Raw genomic sequence first — 26,284 nt, 5'->3', positions numbered from 1 at the left:
TGCACAAGTCTTCATTAGCAGAGCCTAATAGTAGCAGTATATGGTCACATTTATTTTGAGTTTTTACAGGTATTTATCGGCGTTTTGTACTACACGGAACTGTTTAACTTAAGTCTATCAATAACCCAGCTGCAAAATAATTATCGCAGTGTTCTGGTTATCGTAGGCTCATGGTTGGATGTAATAGTAAATAGTAGCGAAGAGTAGCTGGCTCAAATGACCATTTTGATTGTCAAAGGATATGAAATAAAAATAATCTATCAATGTTCCATCAAACAACGTTTTTTTCTAAATTTTACAATATTTAATTTTATCAGAGTTATTAGTTAATTATTACTTAGTTAATTATATATATATTTATATATTTGTAGTTTAATTATTTTATTAATAGCCAAAACAGAATGAAGTGATTGAGACAGCGTTACCATAACTCAATTTACGTTTTCTTCTAACATTTATCCTAACATGTTATATTTCTAGGACCTATATTAGAGATATATAGATATTTTGTCTTTGTATTTTTTCTAGTTAATTTTTTGAGTGTTTATTGTTTATTTTAATTATTTTGAAATGATATGGACTAGGTGTTTTAATGCATACTCCTGTGAAAAGTGTGAAAAGATACTTTGATGCTTTGCCGATCACGTGACTCGCTCCCTGCTCCACACATGTAAACACAACAGTGGGCAGTAAATTGACCTTTCGTAGGCGCCGATAAAACGCGTTGTATTGTGGGACTGTCAGGACAAAGCAGCGAACGTGTCGTGTGTACCACTGTTTTTGTTACTCGTATTGTGGAAGTTTTGAGTGAAGTATACATTGGATAAGTTTACACACGACATTCTGGCAGCACTACAAAATGGCGAACGGACTACAAAGTCGTTGATTTCGGACACAGCGCGCAAAACCGGAAAAGGAAAGAAGGGGCACATTGTTGCTAGGATACATTGAGTTGGCAAAACAATCAATGACCTGGTGTTAGTGGAGCCTGTTTTGGGCAGTGTACGGTTCAACTATTAAAATATCTTCATATACTAAAATAGTTAGCGTTTACATTTTTAACTACCAAATCTATTCTGGCACGTAAGTTAGGCTGTGTATTTTTTATGACAGGATAAAATCAAATTAAACCTCAAACCACTGTAGCTCGCTGATTTTAGCATATAATCAAACAGATGAAATAAAAATGAGTTTGGACATAAAGGTAGGCTTCACAATTATTAACCGGTTGCTGGATCTAGCGTTATCTCTTAGCTATCTTTTAACTTGTACTGCATATAATATAATGTTTTGCTCTGCAGTTGCCACATGCCCTGAAAGCTAAAGTGATGCTGTGGTAAGAGCTATGTCTACACTATAGCTCATGTTCACTTTGATTTCTTGGTTTATTTTCACCTCGTAAGAATAAATGTCATGTCTATTCCTGAATCCATTCCCTGGGTGTTTGCAGGACGGATGTGAGCTACCATGACATGGACGAGATCGACAGCAAGGAGACCATTCCTGATCTTGAGAGGTTTCTGTTTAAAAACCCATCTATCTGTACAAAATCACACACACACACACACACACACACACACACACACACACACACACACACACACACACACACACACACACACACACACTGACTTTTTCTTCTGTTGCACCTCTTCTCCCCTGTGACAGTGCTCTGTGCAGTGTGTTTCAAGTTGATCTCCCTGAGCCAAAAAGAGGGGTTCTGCTGGAGTTGTATGTCCAGACTGTGCTTTTTTGCAGAGAGCGTGGCTTCAAAAGGGAGCAAACTTCTGCTCTCCTGTCCATCATCAAGTCCATTCATGAGGCCAACGTAGGTTAGTGAAGCCAGACTATCACTGCTGCATTACCAGTTTGGAACTGGATTTGAAGATGGATGATTTGTGAAACCAGTATGACCTACTTGACACTATATTTACAGTACAAACTCAAACTGTCTGTCAACTCCATAATGAACTGGGTGTTTAAATTAGACAAAATATAGTATATACTGTTTAGTCTATGTTTTATTTTAATACATTTCAAAGACAAATCTCAACTAAATGAAATTATTAGAGCTACACTCCAGCTCATGTGAATTGCACCACTGCCTCCAACAAATATTGGAGAATAAAATTAGTTTTAATGTTAATTGTGTGGGATATGTTTAAAACTCCTCTCTTGCAGAAACGCCACTCAACAACATACAACAGTGTTTCAAATATTGCAAGGAGCTTCTGCTCTGTCACTCAGTCCGGGTGTGTACGACAATGTCACTACTTATAAGATCTACACATATCCATTGTTATAAAGTTTGTTTTCATTCTGATGTCTCTGTATACTACAGCGACCTCCCTTTAGTATCAAACTCTTCAGCTCTGGGGAGGTGAAGTGTATCTTTGAATACATCCACAACAGCTATATGAACCACTACAAACTCTACAAATATATTTTCACCCCACAAGTAAGAATAAGACATAAGTTATTTTACACTGTTTTTTAAAGCAAATTCTGCTAGTTTATTTTTGTTATACTTCATTTTACTACTGCGAAACTACTGTGTGTCAGGAGACAATAAATGTTCCTTTTCCCTATTTTTTAACAGGTTAAACTGGATTTGTCCTTGACTTACTCTGGAATGTCAGACCAGGAAGCACCTTTTTCTCAAGGTAATAATTTAGACATATTTAAAATTTTTGTTGCACAAACATTCTAGGTAGTATGGTGAATGTGTTAAAGGTTTTCAAAAGATCATACAGCATAGGACTGAATAACAGCACTTCACACATTTTTCAACTTACATTGATCACAGAATGCTCTTGATATTTTTGAGCTACCACATTTATTGAAAATGTTAAGCATTTTTTGCATGTTAAAATGATGAAGAGGAAACACAAGCAGCACCAAAGACAGACAGGTCTCCTGAAATGCAGCAATCATCCACCACAGAGGAAGAGGAAGCCACATTAAGTAAGATCATGGCAGGACTCAGTGGAACTGTGCTGAAATATTTTTGTAGTCAAATGATGATTTGTAAATGCTTTGTTTTTCTTTTCTTTTCAGATTCCACATCAGACCTTCAGACACTCGTAGAGAAAGAAGTCAGATGAAGATGAAGTTTATGTCTGGGCAACTAGATCAGCAAATAAAAGAAATTGCAGATCTGCACATCAGCTCTTTAAATTCTCTACAGTCCAACCACAAGGCCAAAAAATAACAGATGGTACGTTTCCTTTAGCTTTTTTATTCAAACAACCAAATTGTTGCTTCTCTTTACACACTCATAAAACATAATATAATTCAAATATGTTTTATTTTCAGTAAAACCTTCTTTTTTGTATACAGTACAATGTATATCTGCGTTTCCCAGACACGTACTTTCAGGAAAAGTGTCACTTTTGTGACTGAAATGTGTACGGAATGATGTTGGTTAGTTTCAGTAGAACATACAGTCACAAGTGGTCTCCACAGCTGCTGTAAGTGGGTTTCATATTGAGGAATGTCTGCATGCATGATGGCTGAATTATTTTCTACCAAAACCTAATACTGCACTTGAATGTTCTGGTCATAAATGTCAAATATTGTACACATCCTCTGGTACTTATTTGTAACACTAGAATATCTGTAAATTTGAGTTTAAATACAATGTGTTTATATAATTCTATTAAATTATCACAGTGCTTAGAACGTTATCCTCTCAGTTACAACTGAAGATCAACAGATCAACACCAATGAGTTTTATCAAATGATTGCACTGTGTCCACTGAAAACATGATGAACTGACAAGAAGAGTTTCAAACACCCACAAACTCGCATCCTAAGGCAGATAAGGAATATTAGGTTGTGCATGCTTATCTTGCACTTGCAGAACTATGGTGCATATTAAGGCATACAAACGTCCCAGACCCTGTATTCCTCATCTTAAAATTAAACAGTAACTCGACAAGACGAACACAGACATTACAGAACATGCAAATTGTTAAATAAAATCAAGGTAGGTAGGAATGAGGTTGATTTTTTATGTTTCAAAGTCCTCCAGGCCCAGCAGCATGATCTTAGCTGTGTTCTGAAAGAGGGCAGCTCGGTTCTGCTGCTCCCCTTTCTTTACCCAGTGGCTGTAGATACGGAAAGCGCAGCCATCGATGAGTTTGCGTACACTGCGGAGGGAATAAGGATCCCTGGCCAGCACCTCCCGAGTCAATGGCCGAGCTTTCCTATAACGGCTGTACATTCTGATACAGGCCAGCACGCTCACTATCAACACCTGAGAATGCAAGAAAGAAAAACAAATGAAAACGCAGAGGTTATTTGCTTCTGCACATACAGCTGGACTAAAATAATTTGACATCAAGAATGTGACTCACCCTAAATGTCTTTCTGGGACTAAAGAGCCGCACATCCTCTTTCTGGTACTGTCTGAAGAAAGGATGTGCCAAGGCTTGTTCAGCAGTGAGACGGGCAGCTGGTTCCACCACCAAAAGCCTGGATATCTGACCATGACAAGCAAAAGGATTGTAAAAATAAAACTGAAAATAAGTAGTGTGATGCTGTAGAAACTCACCTTCTGAAAAAAGCTATAGTTAAAACAGTCCCCGCTATAGAAACTTTGTATATGTATACTTTTAAACTCCAGTGAAATTGGAGTACAATATTAAGAATAAAGGCTAAGATTTATTATGACTCAGTTGACAGAATTTCAGCTTACCAGATCTTTCACGGTGTCAGACCTGTCATCCCACTCTGGGGAGCTGAACTGATAGTGACCTTCCATGATCATCCTCAGCATCAGCATCTGTTTGCGATGCCAGAACGGTGGTGAGCCAGCCAGTAAGGTGAAGAGGATCACTCCACATGCCCAGCTTACCAACAGACACATCAAAACAAGTAGGCAAGAATATCAGTAAAATGACAGAAAAATAAAAACTACCCAGGATGGCACTTTGCAAATACATATAAAGATAAATGTTGTGTAATTGACGAAAGACTTACAGATCAACCTCCTGGCTGTAGCCTGAGTGCATTTCATCCATGGAACATTTTAGTATTTCAGGGGCTAAATAACCAGGTGTCCCACAAAGCTCTAAATATAACAAAGACAAGGAATATATTTAGATCTCTGTCTGTATAAGTGACAACTCATACAGACAAATTTATACAAATGTATGTTTTAACTCTTATTTGCATTTATCTGTTTTATTCAACAGTACCTCTAAGTTTCTCTCCAGGTTGTAGCTGCACTGAGAAACCAAAGTCAGACAGTTTTATGTGCCCTTGATCATCCAGTAGAATGTTTTCAGGTTTCAGATCCCGATGCACAATGTTGAGGGAGTGGAGGTACTGCACCGCCTCCAGCAGAGCTCGCATTATACTCCTGTAGGGTATGGAAAATGCATGATTTACATTACTGCTGAACATGTTCTAAAGTAGTTTTTTTGGTTAGAGTTTTGAAATCATTTGTTCTTTGTTCTAGCATGACTCTGAGTTCAGATGGTTTCAGTAGGATGTGGAGAGAAACATGGAATATGATTGAATATAATCTATCACAGTAAATGCTGTTCTGTCATTGGGTTTGATTTGTGACAACAAAAAGTTTCAGAGCTTTACTGACAAGTTCATTTTTATACTGCAAAAAAGTAACAGCAGCCTGAAAGGAATCATACAACCATTAATACATTTTGGAAATATTTAGCAGGGATCAGATGAAAACATGATTGTGTATGACAGCCTGAAACACACAAAAAACATCAGAGTAGAATTGAACTGGTGGAAAGGAAAGACACGTTCAGTTAGCTCATGGGGCGTGATGCTGTGACGCTCACCTGGTTTCTTTCTCACTCAGAGTAACTTTTTCTGTGAGGTAGTCAAACAGCTCTCCTCGCCTCATGCTGAAAAGAAACATATCAAGTTAGACAATGACTTCTCAAATGTTAAGTTTCAGGATGGAGTTGGAAAGATTATGATATGTTTTCTATTTGACTTCATACTCACAGGTCAAACACCAAAAATATGAATGTTGCAGACTCATAGGAATCATTGAGAGTAACTAAAGGGAATCAAAGATATAAAACAGTTTCAACATTGTTGGATATGCGAGAACAGACAATCAGTAGTGGATAGAAGTGTAAAAGAGTCAAATTCCTGCATACTGATTGAGGAGTGTCCCTTGACCATGTTGAGGACTTGAATCTCTTTCAGCGTGGAGGTTTTCACCTCCTCAAGTTGCTGGACTGTCATCTTCTCCGCTGTGATCTCAATAATCTTCACTGCCAGCTCCTGACCCGTGTGTCTGTGCACACACCTGCGCACTACACTGCTCACACCCCTGGGACAAAATATAGCATTGTTTGTTTTTTTGTTTTTTTAAATCACACCAACAGAGATCTGAGATTACATTTCTAGTTGTTTTGGTTGACTCACCTGCCAATCACCTCTTTGGGGTCATATTTCTGGTAAAACTCTGTAGCCCCCACCCAATCTGGCAACTCATCTCCAACTAGGATGTCTTTGGTCATGGTGACTGTAAATAAATCTGAAACAACAACACACTCTCGGTCACAATACTAGTAATAATGCTAACAACGCTGCATGATTTGCGTAGGAACTACAAGGTAGCCCCTGACAAAGACGTGCTGGGTTTTCTTCAGTGTCACCAACATTAGCAAAACTTTCTGTTGTTGAAATGTGTCCTTGACGTGATTAGCTAACTTAGCTTTGCCCTAGCTGAAAACAGGTTCAATGATCGGACCGGATGCTACTCACCATATATGCGATCAAACGAGAAAAAGGAAGAAGAAACCCACGGGATCAGTAAAACATTATCATCCTAAATCGAGGAATCGATCATGAGGCCATAACGGTGTACGGTTTAGCGGCGCCCGTACCAAGGTACAGCACTAATGATTGCAAAAACAGCCAGCCACAACCTGAAGCCTGTTTACATTCTGGTCCCAGTCCTCGAAACAACCTGGAGCATGTCGTTACTGACTATCGCACTCCTGCCACCATGAGGTCGGAGTGGGGACTGTAACAGGGTTGATATTTTAAAAACACGACGATAATATTGTAATGACTCTTTGGTGACAGTACAAATAATAAAATTATATTTAAAGCACGATACTACCATGTATTATCAATAAAAATATTTATCGGGGAAACAAAAAAAAAATGACACTATGCGGAAGTGCATTGTCGTCATTTCCTATAGCTTCTCTGATGCCCTGAGTTACATTTTCAGTCGGTCCTTGTGAAGGTTTGTAACGTGAATATTTGTCAGAAATTATTTTTTACATTTATATGCAAGTAGAGCTTATGTACAGAATATCCTGCGCTTGTAGTGGTGGCCGATGAAGCCGGGTTCCGAACTCCAGTCGTTAAATACGCTGGACAAAAAGCGCGGTGAAGCTAACCAGGTCTCGGAGAATTAACGTTAGCATTAGCATAGCTATCATTTCTTAGCAGAAATACCGAATTAAAGATTGTCTGTGGCTTTTGGAGTAGTAGGTTATACAAAACCTACAGTGCAACAGCTTAGGAATACACATTTTCACATGGACCATAGCAGAGTAGTATTCTGAGTGAGTTAAATGAATGAGTTCTCCGTTTGTGAGCTGGTCATTAATTCCTTAAAGGTGTGTCAAAGCTCTCATGTCATGTTTGATCTCACGCAGGGGAAGGAAAGATGTCAGGTGCTGGGGGAGGAAAGCGTCCCTCAGGAGGGGACAGTCCCCCTGGCCCACCTGAGAAGAAAAGCAAAAAAGAGGAGAAGACCACTACCACTCTTATTGAGCCAATACGGATAGCTGGTGTCTCTTCTACGGTCAGTCATTTGAAGTTGACCCTCACAAATCAGCATTTGTTGTTCATCTGGTGCTGCATCCAGTTAGAATATCTTACCTCTGTGTCTGTGTTTGGTGTGTGCAGGAGGAAATGGACATGAAGGTGCTCCAGTTCAAGAATAAGAAGCTGTGTGAGCGTTTGGAGCAGAGGCAGGCCATGGAGGATGAGTTACGAGAGAAAATTGAAAAGCTGGAGAAGAGACAAGCCACTGATGACACCACCTTACTGATTGTCAACCGCTACTGGTCACAGGTACTTCTGCACATCAGATTAAATAGTTTTAAATCAAATGTACATGTAAACTCAGCTGTCGGCCCTAACTTGCTAAACTACATTAATATAAAGGATATTTGGATTTTGTTTATGTGTAAAGTAGCCATTTAGCAGTGCTCAGTCTGTGGAAACACCACTGTAATAGTTAGTGTAAGTTTAACACTTCTTTCAATCCGTCTCTTTCTGGTTTGCAGTTGGAAGACAATGTGTACGTTCTACGCAAACGTATTGAACCAGAAACGCCTGTGACATCTACTCCTGCCCCGCCGTTTGCCCCTCTCCCTGAACCAACACCAATGGAAGAAGATGGTGTCAATCTGGCTTCACCGACTTCTGCTGTGCCCCCTCCTCCGCTTCCAGAGGGCCAGACTGAGGGGGAACAGGCAGAACAGCAGCAGCAGGAGGAGCAGCAGGAAGAGCATCAAGAAGAGCAGCAGCCCCCCCCCTCCTGCTAGGTCAGAGGAGATGATGACACCGACAGAACCGTCACTGGGCTCAACAACAGGTAAGCAGGGTTTTTTGTGACAAAGCTAGACCTACCAGAAATGACAGCGGTGTGATGAAGGCAACTGTTTAACCTTCTCTTATATTTCATGGCAGATTCTTCTTTTGAAAATCTTAAGCATTTCATGAAATAAACGTACAATGGTCTAAGTCTGTATAAGCTCAAGCTCTCACTCAGATGCTGCACCAATTCAGTTTATCTTTACAGATTTTTTTGTTGTGAGGGTAGACACAGTTTCTGTTTCTCTAGAAATTGAGGTTTATGAGTTTTGTCATTTTATTATAACCAATCCTGCGTAACCATTTCCAAATGTGTGCAGATGGATTGCCGCCCCCTCCTCCGCTTAGTGAGAATGCCAAGGGTTTCCTGGCCACGCTGGAGCACAGCAGCGAGGAGGAGCTCACCCTGCACCTACAGGACCGCATGCAGTTCAGCAAAGAGGCCATCGGATGCTTGGTTTGTGTCTTTGACAGGCTGCACAGCTGCATTGATGATATGTGCAAGCAGATCCAAGATGCAGGTATTTATGGAGACATGCTCATTACTGACAAATTCGTATATGATAAACCACTGGTTCACATACATACAGCACATTTTATATTCTACATTAAAACTGATTACTTGTTACTAATTGGTTTTCATATCTTATTGACTACATGCACATAAGCGGGCTTCTCTGCTCTTATTGGGTACTGCTGACTTGATCTCTATTGGCAGCATGTGAGAACGAGAGCCAGTCTGACATCGTCAGTGTGAACCATACTCTGCTGGATGAGAATAGTCGGTTGCGGGACCTGGCCACTCTCCTTCAGGGACGACACCATAAGATGTCCATGGAGGTATGATGTCCTTTTCTCTGTGTTTGTGGGTGTCTGTGGTAGGGCTGCAGCTATCGATCATTTTTGGAGTCGAGTATTCTACAGAATATTTCAGAGATTACTCGAGTAATCAGAAATAATAGACTTTTGCATTTTTAAACAATAATACTGTTGTGTAATACTTGACAGAAATGATAGGTTTCTTTGAAATGATGTTACCTTGTGATGGCTCTGCTGGGTGAGCTTGTCTGGTCCACAACTGGATACTGTCTGTTCAGATGTTGAAGTATTGATGAAGTGCTGTTGTGGTTCGCCAGTTCTACTTTACAATACACGCATTGCGCAGTGTTTCATCTTTTTTAAGTTTGAAATGCTCCCACATATTCTGTCCTTTACAAACGGTTTTGCTCTCTGCCATAGCGCCAACTTTTGATACTAAAATGTGTTGTGTGACTGTGATTACGGTCCATGTGGAACAATAATCCCTAAGCGAAGCAGGTCTGATAATGCAAGTAATAGAAATTAAACAAATGTATCAATAAAATCTTATCAGTTCCCATCCCTAGGTATGAGTTTGTGTGTCAGACAGACTGATGGAGAATGTGAATGAGAAAGTAGCATATATTGAGCTGTTTGTGTATGCTTGTCACAGATAAAACAGCTGGGATAATGTCTCACTGTCTTGCAGTACAATGAGTTGGTGGACAAGGTGACCAGTTCTGAGACCAAGGTGTCTGAGATGGAGACGACAGTGGAGGATCTGCAGTGGGACATTGAGAAACTCCGCAACAGGGAACAAAAGCTCAACAAACACCTAGCAGAGGCCATGGAGCAGGTACATTTCTATGATCCTGTCTGTGTTTGCATTTGAGTCTCTTTCTGCATTGTGTGTGTCCTTTATTTTATCTGTCCATGAGGAGCAGGTGTCTGCTTTTGCTGAAAGTGATAAGGCTGTAAGTGTCAAAGCGTGTCAAGCCAGCTGCTCATATTGATGTACATCCCACTGTTGATGTGTGCATTGAGATTCTGGTGCTATTTGCATCAGTTATCTGATCATGAAGAAAATAAGTATTGTCATGGCGATGTCATAAGATGTTAATGTCAAATGCGTATGTATTATTGTGTCAACTCCATTTATATCAGTGAAGCTAGGCTAAATATCAGACACAGGTGTTGGTATAATGCAGTACCTTTCAGCAGCACACATTACAGTTTCTCTGGGAATCTTTCACTTCTCTCTATACAGTTTTGAAGGGAGGATTTATTGCAGGACTGTTGTATTAGACTACATTAATTTTAGCTTGGTCTATGTAAAAAACTGCCAGCCGAGTGTTGGTGTGCTGTGTGCTTTCATGTTGTTCTTCTGTCTTGTTTGCTCTTTTTTATGATTTGTGTTTGCTGTCTGCAGCTGAAGTCTGGATACAGCAGCACTGGCAGCTCAGGTGGACTAGCTGGGGGGCAGATTACACTGAACATTCAGAAGGTGAGCATTCATAGGAAGTACCCCTTTTGTGATCAGTTTTGTGCATTGTATGTTTATTTGCATGTAACTTTCTTCTGGGTTTTCCATGCATGTTGTCATGTCTATAACATGTCTTTGCTTTCGTCTTAGTTTGAGAGTCTAAACGCAGAGTTGGAGCACAATCAGGAGTTAGCAAATAGCCGCATGGCTGAGTTGGAGAAACTGCAGGTGGAGCTTCAGGAGGCTGTGAGGGAGAGTGAGAAGCTCAAGGTAAAGATAAAGTGTTATGAGAGGAGAGTAGGATAGAAGCATCTTTATAACTACACCATATACTTGAGACAAGTGCTGCTGTTGGTCTGTAAGTGAAATGTTGTGTATTACGGTCATGTGGTTCAAAGTTGACCTTGTTCACCCTTCACCTTCCTCTCACTCTGTGTCCTAATTTTTCAGATGGACTTGCGTAATATTCCAGAAGAGGTTGTGAAAGAGACTCTAGAGTACAAATGTCTGCAGTCTCAGTTTTCCCTGCTGTACAATGAGTCTCTTGGGGTCAAAACCCAGCTGGATGAGGCACGGGCCCTGTTGCTCACTGCAAAGAACGCCCACCTCCGACAGATTGAGCACATGGAGGTAACTGAGGCTATGTTTGTGCAATTATGTGAAGTTATTTGCATGAAGTCAAAAAGAGAAAACATTACACTCCCTAAATGCTTAACTGGATATTGACTTTAGCTTTTTGTTGCTTTCCCAAAATTAATTTTACAGTGTACTGTAATTTTTTAACCCAGCACTTTTAGTCTGGGTCCATTGCTGCTGCTTGGCAATAATGACATCAACAATGTGTGTGTTTTCAACTGTTCAGAGTGACGAGCTGTCCCTTCAGAAGAAGCTGCGGACTGAGGTCATCCAGCTAGAGGATACTCTGGCCCAGGTGCGCAAAGAGTATGAGATGCTGCGCATTGAGTTTGAGCAGAACCTGGCAGCCAACGAGCAAGCAGGTACCGTCTTCGAACACACGCACACATCAGTTAGTTCGTCTCTGAAGAGGGAAGGGAAGTGATGCCAGACTGTGGAGAACAGACTTTTTCCAGTGATGCGTCACTGTATTCTTAAGATGTTTGATGTACGTCAGGGCTCAGTTATTAAATTAGTGCAAGCTCTTGTGTGAATTATAATTTGTGAATACATACACTTTAGCAGAGCAACACAATTTTATTAGCCGTCAGCTCAATAGTAACGGCAAATTATGTAATTTTGTAACATGTACAACATGCAGTTGTGCTTTACATTTTCAAAAACAGGCAATTTTTTATGACTCAGAACCAAATCACACCTTGACTGTGCTCAGTGCATGTTTCACTTTCATCGTTGGTGTCTCCTCTCTCAGGACCAATCAACAGGGAGATGCGACACTTAATCAGCAGCCTTCAGAACCACAACTTGCAATTGAAAGGTGACGTGCAGCGCTACAAGAGGAAGCTGCGGGAGACACAGATGGAGATCAATAAGGTAAATGACGTGATTGAGTGTTAGAGTTTCTTAGAGTTTTACTGGGCTGTTTTGAGCAAAACCTTATTTCGGTCAACGAACGTTAATAGTGATACATTTCCTATAACCAGCAGCTTTGTTTTTTCTTTTCTTTACCGACAGTTGCGTTGTCAGAGTGGCGACACGGGTGTTCTTATTCTAGAAGAGACGACAAGTGACAGTATCGATGTAAAGAAAGAGGAGGATGAGGACCAGGAGGAGGAGGAGGAGAGGAGGAAGGAGCTGGAGAGACAGCGGGCCCGGGAGAGAGAAAGGGAGAGGGAGGCTGAGCGAGAACGCGAGAGGGAGCGAGAGAGAGAGAGGCAGCGCAGTGACGAGCTGAAGAGAAAAGACTCAGACACACTGAAGATGCTCAGAGTCGAACTCAAGTACTAAACTAATATTTAACACCCTTCTTAACTCCCTTTCTAATAAAAATCTAACCTGGTCTTCTTCATACTTTGCTGTATGACCTCATACCAAATTTTATATTTACAGTGTAATACTGTTCTCTTTTGTATAGTTAATATCTGTTTGCCTTGTTGTTGTCATTAAGAAAGTGTGTTAGAACCTATCAACTAGTCACATTGATGAGACTGCTTATGTTGATGAGATCTCTTTTTCTCCAACTCACCAGGAAAGCCCAGGAGTCCCAGAAAGAGATGAAACTCTTGTTGGACATGTATAAGTCAGCCCCAAAGGAGCAGAGGGACAAGGTGCAGCTCATGGCAGCTGAGCGCAAATCTAAAGCCGAGGTTTGTTCTTGCCTCTCTGCCATTTCTTTTACCATTTCTTTCTTTAAAACTTAAAGTGCTAGCTACATACGGTGCTCTTCACTGTCTTAAATCAGGTGGATGAGCTGAGGATGAGAGTGCGAGAGCTAGAGGAGAGAGAGAGGAAGGAAAGCAAGAAGCTGGCTGATGAAGATGCCCTCAGGAAGATCAGAGTTGCAGAAGAGACCATTGAGCATCTGCAGAAGAAACTGGCTGCCACTAAACAGGTATCTGCGTGTGGTGTTCTCTCCATAACATATCAGGGCTATGAGTCAAGTTGGACCAAAGGTGGAAAGACTAATCATGAGGAGTTTTTTTGGGGGGGTGGGGGAAGAGTTATGTTACTGTCTGACGGCAACATAAATGCATATAATCAAGCCTGCTGTATTAAAATTAGAGTAGTGCAATGCGTTTCACATTTGCGTAAGACAGAGTTTCTCCTAATCTTAGACCACTAAAGAGGAACTGAAAGCTGATGCTGTGGCCTCTTATTTAAATATAATTTCTTGTATTTTGGTTACATTTCATAATGTTCAAAGTTGTTCTCGATAAGATGCTGGAAAATTCTGTTTCTTTTTCTACCTTTTCATTTTGACAGATTTTTTTTTAAAATTTTTTTATCTTGGTTACTGTATATTGATCTTCTGCAGCAACTCAAAGCTTTCATAATCGTTTCCATGCAAGCCATGTTGTTTTTCTTCAAGTTTCATTTTTCATCACCATTGCTTTGCTGTTATTTGTCTGCCAGTGTTCGATTTAACTGATTTTTTTTTTGTTTTTTTTTTTTTTTTCCCCCTGTTAATCTGTTGAGATTGTAAAAGGCCTTGTAAGTTGAAAGGCAAAGGCATTTAAAACATCTGTATTACTGCTTAAAATCATTTCAGCCTTGCTACTTTAATCCAGACACAGAAATGAATCTTAAATCTGTCTTAAATCTTTGGTGCCTAAGCCTGAAGGAGGAATGATAAGAAATTATATTTTCACATATAAGGGTGAAGAAATATACACAGAAAACCTTTTGGGTGAGCCAAGTCTCTCTGGGTTAGCCACCCTGACAAATCATAAGTTATGTAGAAAACTGTCAGAGCTGAGCTCACTCACATAGCTGTGTCGTCTTGTCAATTTAATGAGACACTTACAGAAGGAATGTAACAGCAGACTTTCATAAGATGGAAAATATAAGACTGTTATCTGGCCTGGGTCAAATGAGGGTTAAGTAACGGCATCGTAAATTTAAAACGTGACTTGCATAAATGACGGACACACCCACATTAGATAATGTAATACGTCTGTTTTGTAGCAATAATATTCATTTATTTGTTGATACCTTGAATGTGATCCATCTTAAATCTTTATCACTTAAAATGAGTCATTTTGACCAAGCCCACCATAGGGGTGAACTACAGCACTAACAGCTGTGCTAACACCACCTAAAGTGCATATCTTTGTTCAGTTGCACTGAAATGGTTATTTAATCAAGTACAGCAAATTACACCAAATGTAATATTGTTCCAACTGTGTTTCAAGTTGTTAAGTGTTGTCTCTACCATTTTATGAGCAACAGGCAAATTTTGACCTCTGATAGCCTGACGCTTTGTGCTTGAGAGGTTGAGCAGAACATGATTAACAAATGGGAAAACACAGTCTTAACTGATAATGTTGTATTCTTTACTTTTGCTTATTTATCTGGGGTGTTTAGGTGCAGTGGCTGTGCAGTTTTGGACCCAGATGTGTTTCATTTGTTCCTCTCTATAATTTAACTTCACAGAATGACATACTGGCAAAATATCCCATAAACAAACTAATTGTGAGCTCATGAGACTTGTTTATAGGCCCTGGCTGGCTTATAAGTGGGCACCATGAACCAGAATGAAGCAGCAAAGTAGAATTTGTAGCCCGGAAAACAAACCAGGTGCAAGCACACCCAGGGATGGATAATCATAAACAGGTCAATAAAGATGCAGTTAAATTAATTGCACCACATAATGTGATGACAGCTCACTTCTATGATGCCTCATGCTAAAGAACGCTACTTAGATTGAGCACTATTTGTGATTCAAAGAGATAGATGCATGTGTTTATTAAAACAAATACTGTGTTCATGTGCAATGAAATTATATTTCCTGTGTGTAATGATGTGCATTTTTGGTTCATTTGGATGTAGTTAGGCAGAGATGTTGGTGATTCCTTTTTGAATCCATATAAAAGCAAAAGAAGTCCTAATATTTTTGCAAACATAATTTATACACATGGATTAGTTTAGGCTATTTTCAGTTGTGGCCACAGTATTTGTTTGAATATTATTTTATATGAATGTCTACACCAAACGGTGGTGAAATGATGCCCCATCTGGTTTTGAAACTGGAGTTTAGAAACAGCACTAAAGACATTGTCTTTAATAACTCACACCCATGTGTCTCTCGAGGAGGAAGAGGCTCTGCTGAGTGAGATGGATGTGACGGGCCAGGCCTTCGAGGACATGCAGGAACAGAACAGCCGGCTGCTGCAGCAGTTGCGGGAGAAGGACGATGCCAATTTCAAGCTGATGAGTGAGCGAATCAAATCTAACCAGATCTACAAGCTGCTGAAAGAGGAGAAGGAGGAGCTGGCTGACCAAGTCCTCACATTCAAAACCCAGGTGAAGTGGAATCTGACATCCTGGAAATGCAATACTGAGTGATTTCATTGTGTCACTGGCACTGTAAAGTCAACTGGTTGTGTTTTTGCCTCTGTCAGGTTGATGCTCAGCTGCTGGTTGTGCAGAAGCTAGAGGAAAAAGAGGGCGTCCTCCAGAGCACACTGGCCACCCTGGAAAAAGAGCTGGCAGTCCGGACACAAGCACTAGAGCTCAACAAGAGGAAGGTGAGCAGAGAGAGGCCATCAATCACACCGTGGGCTTATGCACTCGAGCTCTGCTAATCACAGGATGATTCGATTGCTGCCAGATGTCTGTGGTCTAAAGTTTGAGCCGCATTAGAACAGGATCTGGGTAATGGCATCTGCCATAAGTTGTGCTTGTACAATTTAATGTTGTCAGGTGCTTGTGAAAAGTTCAGAGACCCAGAATTTTGGGGGTGGTTGCCACAAAATGTTGAATTAATGAGCAGTTCCCACAATGCATTTTGTAGAAGTGCCTACTTGTGTGACAGATTTCTGGTGAAGTACCTGATAAGACTGCGAATATGTGGAGGAGGGTAAAGTTAATGAAGTCACTTATGACTACATTACAATACTAGAAATACTTTTTAACATATGATCTTGTTTTATGAACAACCAGAATAATAAAATGAAAACAGAAACCACAAAAGATGCAGCTTTCTTTAACTGAAAACATACTTTAACTGCTGTTTAAAGTTACTCCACAACTGGGAATGTCAGGTTTTATCCAAACTCACTGTACCACCAGCACATTACAGCTCAGGAATTTCATCACTGGGTTTTTTATGGAGTGTGTCCGGTTCCTCCCTTTGCTGCAGGCGGTGGAGGCTGCCCAGCTGGCAGAGGACTTGAAGGTGCAGCTGGAGCACACGCAGGCCAAACTCAAGGAGATCCAGGTCTCTGTGGCTGAGAACCGAACCGCCCGGGAGAGGGAGAGCAGCAACCTGAAACGAGCACAGGTATGTTGTTATTCAGCATTGGCGGTATCACTCCAAACTCTGTCCAAGCTCACACAAGTTGCTGCCGATGCTCTAATTGGAAGGTGGCGTCAGGAATGTGTGTTAAATGTCCCCTTTTCCTGATGCTTCCCAGGAGGAGCTGTCCAGGCTGAGACGGAAGCTGGAGAAACAGAAGAAGGTGGAGGTGTACTCAGATGCTGACGAAATCCTGCAGGAGGAGATCAACCAGTACAAGGTAAGAGAGACACAGACACTTACATTGTGTTACATTACAGCAAAATATGACTTGAGCTCAAATCTCTACAAATATTATGGTTACTTTGTGCTTTGGGGTTGTCAAGAATGTTGTTACGCTGTCAAGTATTTGCTGCTCACCACTGAGTGGACGGAGATAACAGCAGCTTTGGAAAGTTGGTATTTGGCCCCTATAGAATGTGTTTGTCTGTGTGCAGGCCAAGCTGCGCTGCCCCTGCTGCAACACACGGGACAAGGAGACGGTGCTCACCAAGTGTTTCCATGTATTCTGCTACGAGTGTCTGAAGATGCGTTATGACACCCGACAGAGGAAATGCCCCAAGTGCAACTGTGCCTTCGGAGCCAACGACTTTCACCGCATCTACATCACCTAATTCACATAGAGAGGTGAAAAAAGCAGAAGGTAGACAGAACCAAAGGAGAGACGAGGATAGAGAAAAGACACAGGAACTGAAGATTTATTCAGAGGCAGACATTTTTTGGGGAGAACATTGTTTCCCCATTTTAATCTTTCTTTGGAAAGACTCGTTTCCCGCATCATTGCCAGTTGGTGATTAACTTGGTGACCAAACCAGATAGTGACACATCTGACTGAGTGTGTTGTGCTGTAGTTAATAAACACAGGAGTTTGTGTGCACTGTGATATTCTTTGATGTCGAGCTGCTCTGCACTGTTTTTCTGTCTGTCATTTCTCGCCATGTTTTGACAGACTGGGTCCACTTTAAAATATTCCTTTAATGTACTGAAGAACTTGGAACAGCAGTGGTGTATGGTTGATCTTCCCCGAAGCATTTCTTTGTCCTGCTGGTTTTACAAATCCCGAAAAGTCAGTGAAGCTGAAATTTAAACATCGAAATTAAAAGAAGCCATCCCTTACAGACCTAAAGACTGCGAGTGTAAAACGAAATCTGTTTCTAATATATAAAATACAACAGCCACAATTGTCTGAACTTCTTTGGTGAGGCTATATTATTAACAATGCCTGAGAGACATCAGCTAGTTTGGCACTTAGTCAGCACATACAGGAGTGTTTGGATCACCTTGGGCAAGGTCCTCTGTGTGTGTGTGTTCATCTTGTTGCCATGGTTCCCACCAGAGAGTTTGACACAACATCTGCAGCTTATAGTGCCTCATTACTGATGAAATCACTCCACTGGAAAGTCAGCTCATATGGGTGTCCTTAGTGGGCTGTGCTGATCCAGGTCCTCTTAGGCTTCTTTCCTAAAGGTTAGCCGTGACAGTTGAGTACAAAAACATCTGTTTAACAACATGCTTCTAACGTAACTGAGCCAGTGAAACCCCTTTTCCTCTGCTGTGATGATGTGAACTATTCACTGGGAGGTTGGTTCGCGTCTGTTTGACGTTAGTTCTTGTGGGAAAGGCGGTTCACACCATGTAGCACACATAAAAAGTTCCAGGCTGCAGAGAGAGAGAGAAAAAAAAAGAGCTCATACATTTAAAAAAGAAAAAGTTTATCAGGCATTTGGGAAAAGTTAGCTAAGAGTCCCCCCCCAGGAATTGGCTGTAACACTGGCACAAAGAAGAATAGTTTTATTGTTAATAATACATGGGCAGTGGTCGATTATTCATATGAACGTGCATAACCTGTCATAAATAAATGAGTAATTTTCACTTTGTGCTCAGTGATCATTTTGTACAGCAGTATGAAGTTTGTTGTAGTAACTGATGGTCTTCATTATTATATATGAGGCAAAGCTGTGACATGGGCCAACCTGATAGCACTCCAGGCATGCGTCCACTGGCTTTGTTATTGCATATTTGTGTTCTGCAGCAACAGACTACACCCAGGCCGTCTGTTATTAACAGGGACACTCTCTGGTCATGTCAGTTTCCATAAGCAAGACCGTCATAGTTGTTGTTGTTTTTCTATTTTTTTTTTATAGTGTTCCTGCACAGATCAAGGTTATTTAACAGCAGACTTTCCCAAAAGGCCTGAGAAGCAGATAGTTTCTCCTGTGAATGTCATCTGTTTTTGCCTCAGTTGCTGTTTCCCCCTTTTCTGTGTATGGGACCCAGAGTCATGCCAGAGAGTTGTGTCTTTTGGCAGGAACGAGCGCATGACGTCGACAGGCGTGGTAATAACAATGAGAACAGTATTAAGTCCAGACTACACAGACTCGCCTGTAACAAAAAAAAAAAACCTCGCAGGGTGTGGCTATAAAATAAAATATATCTGCACTGAAAGTCTCTTACCTGAAGTGGTTTGATTGAAACTTTCACTTCAACTGAAACAACCTAACCACATACTATGGTAGTGGAGTTTCCTGTGAGTCTGGGAGTGCGCACAGAGAATCCGAGCGGTACAAGCGCATAGGAAATGACTCATAGGAGTTGAACTGTTAGCGTGGGTGTGTGCGCTATTAAAACAAGGCGCAGACTCCTCCGGGTGACTCACTCTGATGCTCGCTTTTCCATGCTGAAAAACCAGCACGGATTCTTAATCAGATGAACTTTCGGGAATTGTGTAGCCGACAGCGAGCAGCTTTTCCCCCGCAGACATCATGGCTTCAAACGCTCTCTGCGCACTGTGCGGACTTATTATAGCGGCTGTGACCACTCTCCATGGTGTAAGCGCAGAAAAAAGTAAGTAAAACAAGTAATTTTCAGCCGCATGATGATTCAAACTGTGCGTAAATGTGCAACGTAAGAGTTATTTGTGTGACTTGGGGCCGCGATTGCGTCGCTTTTCTTTCCGTCTCTCACTTGGATTTGTAAGAAAATGTTGGTGTCCCTGTTCTCTGTGGGGATTCGAGTCTGGTGGTGTGGTCTCCCTGTAATGGAGTCAGATAGCGGGTCTGCTTACAAAGCCGCTTCCTTTACCAGCTGCATTTCTCACCGGTTCCGCATTCCGATCGCCTTATTTCACCCCATCCATCCGTGCCCCTGGGTGAGAAGGACAGGCCACATGGAAAGGGTGAACCGCCTGCACGGAGATACTTTTTTTCCTTACGGTCTTACAGAAACAAAAGAGCTTTTGACTTCTTTTCCACAGCTCTTTGAAGTTTAGGTCTAATCCCAGCGGAGCACAGCAGACCCGGGCTGCACTGAGAGAAGTCTGGACTAATGGCATGAGTTATGATCATTTCCTCAGGAGTTAAACTTAACGAATGCATTCTTAACAAACCAAACTCAAAACACGTTTGATCCTGACTCTATCCGTGTGAAGCCATCTTCACATCTGGACATCATCTGTGGGTCCACCCACCCTTTCCAATTTATGACAAAATAGAGCACCCCCACGCCCAAGAGCACCCTCTGTCAGAGTAGGTGCTGAGATCTGCCAAGCTCCGACGGTAACATGCTGCAAACATGTTCTCTTTCCTTACATTTTAGACGCTGAACCACAGAAAATCCTTTGATGCTTTGCTTTGTGAATGATTATTATCTCTGTGGCTTCTGAAGCAGATGTTGCACTTCATGAATGAGTGAAAATAAGTCGAACCTGTTTAATATAAATAAATCAACAAACGAAAGACTCCCTTTATATAATTATGTCAATTTTCAACCTTCAAATTTCATTCAGGCTCAGAAATGTGGTTGAGATGCTGTTATCGGTTTATTCAGCAGTTTCAGGCTTTGTTTTTTTCTGGTTTCAGCAACAAACGCGCAGCTTCTCAGATGTGGTGTGCATGTGGGTCACCCGGCAGTCAAGGTTCAGTTCCTTTCAGTGACTTTTTGAACCCTCCAGCTTGAGTGCAGCTGGACTTTGGGGATGATGATGCAGGGCTGAAACCATGAGGAGAAATGCTTACAAGAACTATGACACATTTTTACTGTGACCGTGGCTATAAGATGACTCAGTCCAGCTCTCTCTCTCTCTGAGAGTCTCTGAGGGCCTGAACATGTGGCTGGAACAGAACCACGGAGTTATAAGTCATAATGCCTCAGACACGACTTCTGCAGCAGGTGCCCTGTGGCTGTAGCTCTGCTGATTGGTTGTCCTGTGTAAAAGCAGGTAGAAACTCAGACAGTGCAGCTGAGTTCAGCCCATGTTCCTCTGGACTTGAGGTTTTAAGGAAACTGTAAAATCTTAAGCAGCAGAAAATGGAACATCCCGTGATAAACTGATGAAATACATCCAGATTATTAAAGGTTAGACCAGTGCTTCTCCATACTGTCCCCAAAACACTGACACAATCATATATAGGTCATGTGCCTGGCTGTTTAGATAAATTATGTTCAAACCTGTCTGAACAAAGGACGATGTTCATCACTTTATCAAACAAAGGTCATTTCCTCATTGGATTTATCTGTAACTCTGCCATGTCTGTTATTGTTCTTAGATCCATCTCAGGGTCGTCCAGCTTGTCTTCGTGTTCCCAGACAGAAAAATATGACATGAGCCAGCTAAGAAATGTTGACCCCACAAAAATCTATAGTGTGCGTTGAAAACTGTGCTTCATGATAGTTTCCTTGACATGTAAATCCAAATAACCTGGATGTATCGTACAAGTGCGATGTAGAATAAATGTGTGTCAACATGTAAACAAAGGCCGTTGTAGACGTGTTACAGTTGAGTCTCCAGCCACACTCACTGTTTGGTGTTACAATAGTCATTAACTACTGTCCTTGTCACTGAAGCGGCTGTGGTTTCCCACTTATTCATGCGGCTCCGGAGGTCTTGTCAAACACACCTCTGGTATCTAAAAACTCTCACTGATGACACACTAGTTACCACAAATGATGACTCCATTCAGCCTCAGGGCGGACAAAACTGCAAAAAAGAAGTTGCCTATATGCAAATACACATGTGGTCCTGAGAAGGAAGAAAGATTGCTATCATTTTGACTATCAGATATTTAGAAACTGTTTCCGTGTCTGGTATTATTTCATTCGTCCCATTAGGGCGACTTTTTGTTGCAAGCATGGCTCTTAACCAAAGCCAGGATGTCAAACCTGCAGAGAAAACTACAGGCTATTTATTAAAGCAGTCAAACAGCCTCTGCGCTCAGATTGATCTAAGGCGACATCCTCATTCTGATTTTTTTGTTTAGGGGGGTGTCTAAACATGAATGGAGAGTTTTATTGTTTATTAGTCTATGCTGGGATTAGGAAACAATGGGCCCCTGGGCACAGACATGTAAGAGGCCCCCACTTCGCCTACACTCCTCAGAACAAGACTCACAGACTGAGCAACCACATGACTTGCAGTCACTTTGTGTTTTCATGTGGTTGTTTTGTTCAACTTTTACTCATTTTACATCTTTATAGTCATCTTCCACTTAGATGACGTTTTTGTCCTTTCTTCAGGCTTTTAGCAGATTTCTGCAGTTGCGTTCCTCTTTGGTGTTGTTTTGGGTTTCTTTTTAGTCATTCGTTGTATTTTCACATCTATTTTTTTTTCTAATTTTGTGTCTGTTTGCAGTCATTACATAGTCATTTGTTTGACTTTACATCAGAAAGGTTAACAGTCCTTTTATGGTTCTCTAGTCTAGGGGCCCCCTGACCCCCTTTGGGCCCCTGGGCCTGTGATCAGAGAAGGAAAAAAGACATATAGGTAATATAAATATGAAATGTATTAAATACATAACTTTTTAACAGCCTTGTAACCTTCAAACTGCAAAGGATGCTGAACAGTTTGAAAGCTGTTAGGTGTTGGTGACAGTTTCTTACGGGGTAGGAAGTGACGTTTTTGGTTTGGATGTCGACCACAGATCTCGTTCACAAAAAGTGACAGGGCGAAACTCAGATCATCCTCAGACGCAGAGATAAGCAGCAGGAACAGACTTTAAATTTAAAATAAGTGACTGAGAGATCAGGGTGCAGGACTGGAGAAATCCTTTGGCACATGCTGACCATTCTGTTATTGACATGCAGTGAACATTCAGTTTAACACTTTTGAAGGTCAGTGCATTTATTTTCTTATAGCTGAAGGAGGTATTTGATTTTTTTTTGGGGGGGGGGGCTCTCTGGTTCCCCTGTGGATGTGACGTCCTTGCTGCAGGTATTAACTGCTGCCACATTGTCAGTCTTCCTTAACATCTGTGACTGTGTATACAGCTTTAATTGTTCTGTGGACTGGCTGCCATAAAACTGATGAAGGTTTCCATCGTGCCCGCAGAGGTTGACGCTCATTCTGAGTGTAACCACTGTCAACCTCTTTCTCATAGGCACATTCACTTTATTCTCTGGAACCCGCGCATGTACACAGCAGCAACAACAATTCAGAGGAAGCTCTCTGTGAAAACATCCTGCTCTTCATGCAGCACAGATCTGCTCCTGCGCCCAAAGATACTAAGTAATTCTCTCGCAGGCAGATTCATTTGCATCAGCAGGCTGACTCAAAGGAATTTCCCAGTTTCATTTTATAAGAAGATGCAAACCACGAAGTTCCTCAAATCTGTAGCAACTGATTTGAGCTGAAACTCTCCTGCAAGTCACCTGAATATGACTTTATTGTATGAGTTGTGGTTGGTTTGTAAAACATTTGCACCAGTTTCAAATGAAGTTTATGGATATTACCAGCAGGTCGTAATATTTTATAGACAAAGAGCGTTAAATGTTTTATAAATCACGAGAAACGTTTTATCCAGAGACTCTCCAGGGCCCAGCTTTGACAAACTGGCTCCCAGCGATGTATGAATTATGATAACTAAGATTGGATCTCTCCTGTTTCTCTGTGTGCAGGTCAGTGTGGCAGCTCAGAGTTTTGGAACTCAGATTTGGATGTTTGCGTGCCATGTGCATCATGCAAGCAGTACCCAAAGACTCCCTCATGCAACACATGTAAGACACTGACTCAGATACTGAGTCATACACAGACATCGTTTCTTTCATTGCTGCATTTGTAAGAGTTTTTAATTTTATCAATAGGTAAACCTGTAGAAGACACGACCGATGTGTGGAAACTGGCAGCCATCACCAGTTTCTCGGTGCTGGCCGTGGTGCTGGTCGGTGCTGCGTTGATCATCGGGGTCATGGTGCATCGACGCAAGTCACACAAACGGCCTCTACGTGGTAAGGTTCTCTCTAATCTCTAAAAATGGACTTAGTCTTTGTGAACATGCACAGAGCCTGAGTTTCCCATGATTCTCTCAATTCTCTGTACATTAGTGATTTATTTACAAAGTTCTATGTTTCTCCTTCTACCTGTTTTACAGAACCCATTGAAGAAACTGCGGGTCCACTTTATCAAGCTTAAACATTTCAGTAGGTACAATTTTCATTTTGTCATTACACTGATTAGACCAATACACAAAAACCTGATTTGATCTGAAGGGATTTGATTTAGTTGAGCCAGTGTGTAAAATCAGTGTCAGTATATGAAGTATGTGTATGTTTTTAATGTAAAATATTGTCGTTTCTATGGTGACGACACTTTTACAAACATTTTGCTTGTGAAAAAAACTGAAATCATGTCATTTTAAAATGTTTTGGAAAGGATTTGGCCTTTACTACAAACCTCCTCCCCTCAAGGACTAAAAAATAAAAAATAAATGTGAATTTAGAAAATGATTTGGTATAAAATGCTTTATGTCCTTGTGGTCCTAACACACTCCTAACCTCCACAGCCTCATCATCCTCTGAAAACAGATGTGACCGAACCAACGAGTGACTGGTTCAGAGCCTGACGTTGAAACATCTGGACCATGAACTGTATACTCTGACTGCAGGGTATCTCCTGACCAGATTTGGACCATTTTAATTTATTAGACTGTCGAGGGAAGAGATTTGCTCAGCTCTCACGTTCAGTTTAGGTCCCATAGTGACTACAGGACTTACAACGAGCTACGCTCACACCTCCGTAGGAATAGTAACAATATTTTACTAGAGTCTTATCGTTGTCCGATTTTTTTGTGCCTTTATATTCAACTTAGATAAGATGTTGATCTGGAAGACCTTTGTGGGTTTACAGGTGTTTGATGCAGAAATAATGATAGTCCGTGCTCCTGTGTTGCATTGTGCTGTTTTTCAGCAGGACTCCATGAATGTAACACAGCTACTGCTGCCTGCTGGGCTGCAGCTCGAGCCCCTGCTGTTCTGCGGGGTTAGATGGGGTCTCTCTGCTGGTCATTTAGCACAGCAGCCTCTTAAAGACAAATCGCATGGGTAAGACATAGTTGGGCACATTAAGGCCGTTTGAATGTAGCTACTTTTAGATGAAATGTATTCCAGCCTTCATTCCCTTTCAGGACCTCCTCGTACCTGTTTTTTTTAGTAGCCTGATACAGTGATAAAGCTTTTGATTAATACACTGTTACTGGGTCTCCTGAGACCAACACAGACCCGTTACTGCAGGATATTTCAATAGTGTCTTATCTGTTTCAATGTTACTAAAGTTTTAAGAGATGTTGGTTTTTTGTCTATTACAGCTCCAGAATTCACAACGTTACAGTCCCATCATGCGTAGGACAGGATGTTTAAAACACTAGACATGTGATTCCAAACCGCTAACATGCGGGAATGTTGCCAGGAATGTCCTATAGCGAAGAAAATCTCAGCTACAGTGTTTTAGGTGGAGCTAATCCTGACCTGTCAAATCTTTTCAGATCTGGAACAAGGCCACAAAGAAAAAAAATTTTTTTTTTTTTTTTTGTCTAGTTGTCTGTTTTTAATTTTGTGGCCACTGAAACCAGTGACAAACATAATGGGCAGGGTTGTTGTTTTCCACTTTAGATAGTACAAAATGTTTTTACCCCATCATGCAATATGTGGGTATTGAGACTCGTAGTATTTTGTTGATTCAGGTCATATTGTGGACCTGTCTGCATAAGGGTAAACTACTTGCCCTCTGGCAAGAATTTGGGGACTCAAAATACACATACCTGATTCCTTTCTTTCATTATTTTTTTAGATGTTTATATTATTTATTTTTTAAGTATCTTGCAGTGTTGCGTTGCAATAACTGCAAGGAACAAGCACATTTTTAAAGGGACTCTAGTGAAGATTTTTTTGTAAAGCTTCCACCAGGCCAGCCAACGACGTTACTGAGCAATAACTAACATTTCCTGCTTATTTCTTACGTTTTTCACTTGTAGATACTGTACATACACTGGCTTCCCTTACTTAATGCTATCTTATTAACTGCTTTGTGTACCAAATGTATTTTCACAATAAAAGTGACAACTTTCATTAATGATAAAAGACGTACTCATTAATTTCTTGAACATGGAAGAAACAAACATTGTATTTTCCAAGTCTTTTAATTCATTTCAACTAGTTTTATCAATAATTTCCTTAAACTCTAAGCTAAATTCTAACAA

The 26,284-nt window shown here is 41.0% G+C and overlaps 4 protein-coding genes across 6 annotated transcripts; 3 read left to right on the top strand and 1 right to left on the bottom strand.

Annotated features, from left to right (window-relative positions):
- The first annotated feature begins 788 nt into the window (after positions 1-788).
- Positions 789-3,678, top strand: cfap119 (cilia and flagella associated protein 119). 3 transcript variants are annotated; one of them, XM_026316382.1, is made up of 9 exons: positions 795-1,204; positions 1,302-1,336; positions 1,451-1,516; positions 1,669-1,832; positions 2,182-2,252; positions 2,342-2,458; positions 2,600-2,663; positions 2,881-2,964; positions 3,058-3,678. In XM_026316382.1, exons 1-9 carry the CDS (start codon positions 1,187-1,189, stop codon positions 3,102-3,104), a joined length of 666 nt encoding a protein of 221 aa, XP_026172167.1. In that variant the 5' UTR covers positions 795-1,186; the 3' UTR covers positions 3,105-3,678. The 3 variants fall into 3 exon arrangements, with proteins under 3 accessions (XP_026172169.1, XP_026172167.1, XP_026172168.1); XM_026316383.1 differs by having other exon boundaries at positions 796-1,002; XM_026316384.1 differs by lacking the exon at positions 3,058-3,678 and having other exon boundaries at positions 789-1,204; positions 2,854-2,949.
- phkg2 (phosphorylase kinase, gamma 2 (testis)) lies at positions 3,223-6,981 on the bottom strand. Its single transcript, XM_026316381.1, has 10 exons — positions 6,754-6,981; positions 6,412-6,523; positions 6,141-6,316; positions 5,983-6,037; positions 5,814-5,879; positions 5,202-5,365; positions 4,984-5,074; positions 4,700-4,853; positions 4,359-4,484; positions 3,223-4,258 (listed from the first exon to the last, which is right to left on the bottom strand). The coding sequence occupies exons 2-10, from the start codon at positions 6,504-6,506 to the stop codon at positions 4,013-4,015; spliced, it is 1,173 nt and encodes a 390-aa protein (XP_026172166.1). The 5' UTR covers positions 6,507-6,523; positions 6,754-6,981; the 3' UTR covers positions 3,223-4,012.
- A 691-nt stretch (positions 6,982-7,672) lies between these two features.
- Positions 7,673-17,434, top strand: rnf40 (ring finger protein 40). The gene is given in 20 exon segments (XM_026314969.1): positions 7,673-7,810; positions 7,915-8,082; positions 8,298-8,543; positions 8,545-8,608; positions 8,928-9,128; positions 9,326-9,447; positions 10,115-10,261; positions 10,835-10,909; positions 11,039-11,158; positions 11,339-11,518; positions 11,751-11,886; positions 12,276-12,397; positions 12,539-12,804; positions 13,053-13,170; positions 13,266-13,415; positions 15,614-15,826; positions 15,925-16,050; positions 16,665-16,805; positions 16,939-17,040; positions 17,258-17,434. Coding segments are annotated over 20 exon segments (3,012 nt in total).
- Positions 17,435-19,280: 1,846 nt separating this feature from the next.
- Positions 19,281-26,165, top strand: si:rp71-1c10.7 (tumor necrosis factor receptor superfamily member 12A). Its single transcript, XM_026314970.2, has 5 exons — positions 19,281-19,664; positions 23,709-23,807; positions 23,895-24,038; positions 24,182-24,230; positions 24,593-26,165. Exons 1-4 carry the CDS (start codon positions 19,583-19,585, stop codon positions 24,220-24,222), a joined length of 366 nt encoding a protein of 121 aa, XP_026170755.1. The 5' UTR covers positions 19,281-19,582; the 3' UTR covers positions 24,223-24,230; positions 24,593-26,165.
- Positions 26,166-26,284: the final 119 nt, after the last annotated feature.

Source organism: Mastacembelus armatus, chromosome 19 (assembly GCF_900324485.2).
Source record: "Mastacembelus armatus chromosome 19, fMasArm1.2, whole genome shotgun sequence".
NCBI lineage: Eukaryota > Metazoa > Chordata > Actinopteri > Synbranchiformes > Mastacembelidae > Mastacembelus > Mastacembelus armatus.
The sequence above is the reverse complement of the archived record's forward strand: the minus strand, read 5'-3'. Positions and strand labels throughout refer to the sequence as shown.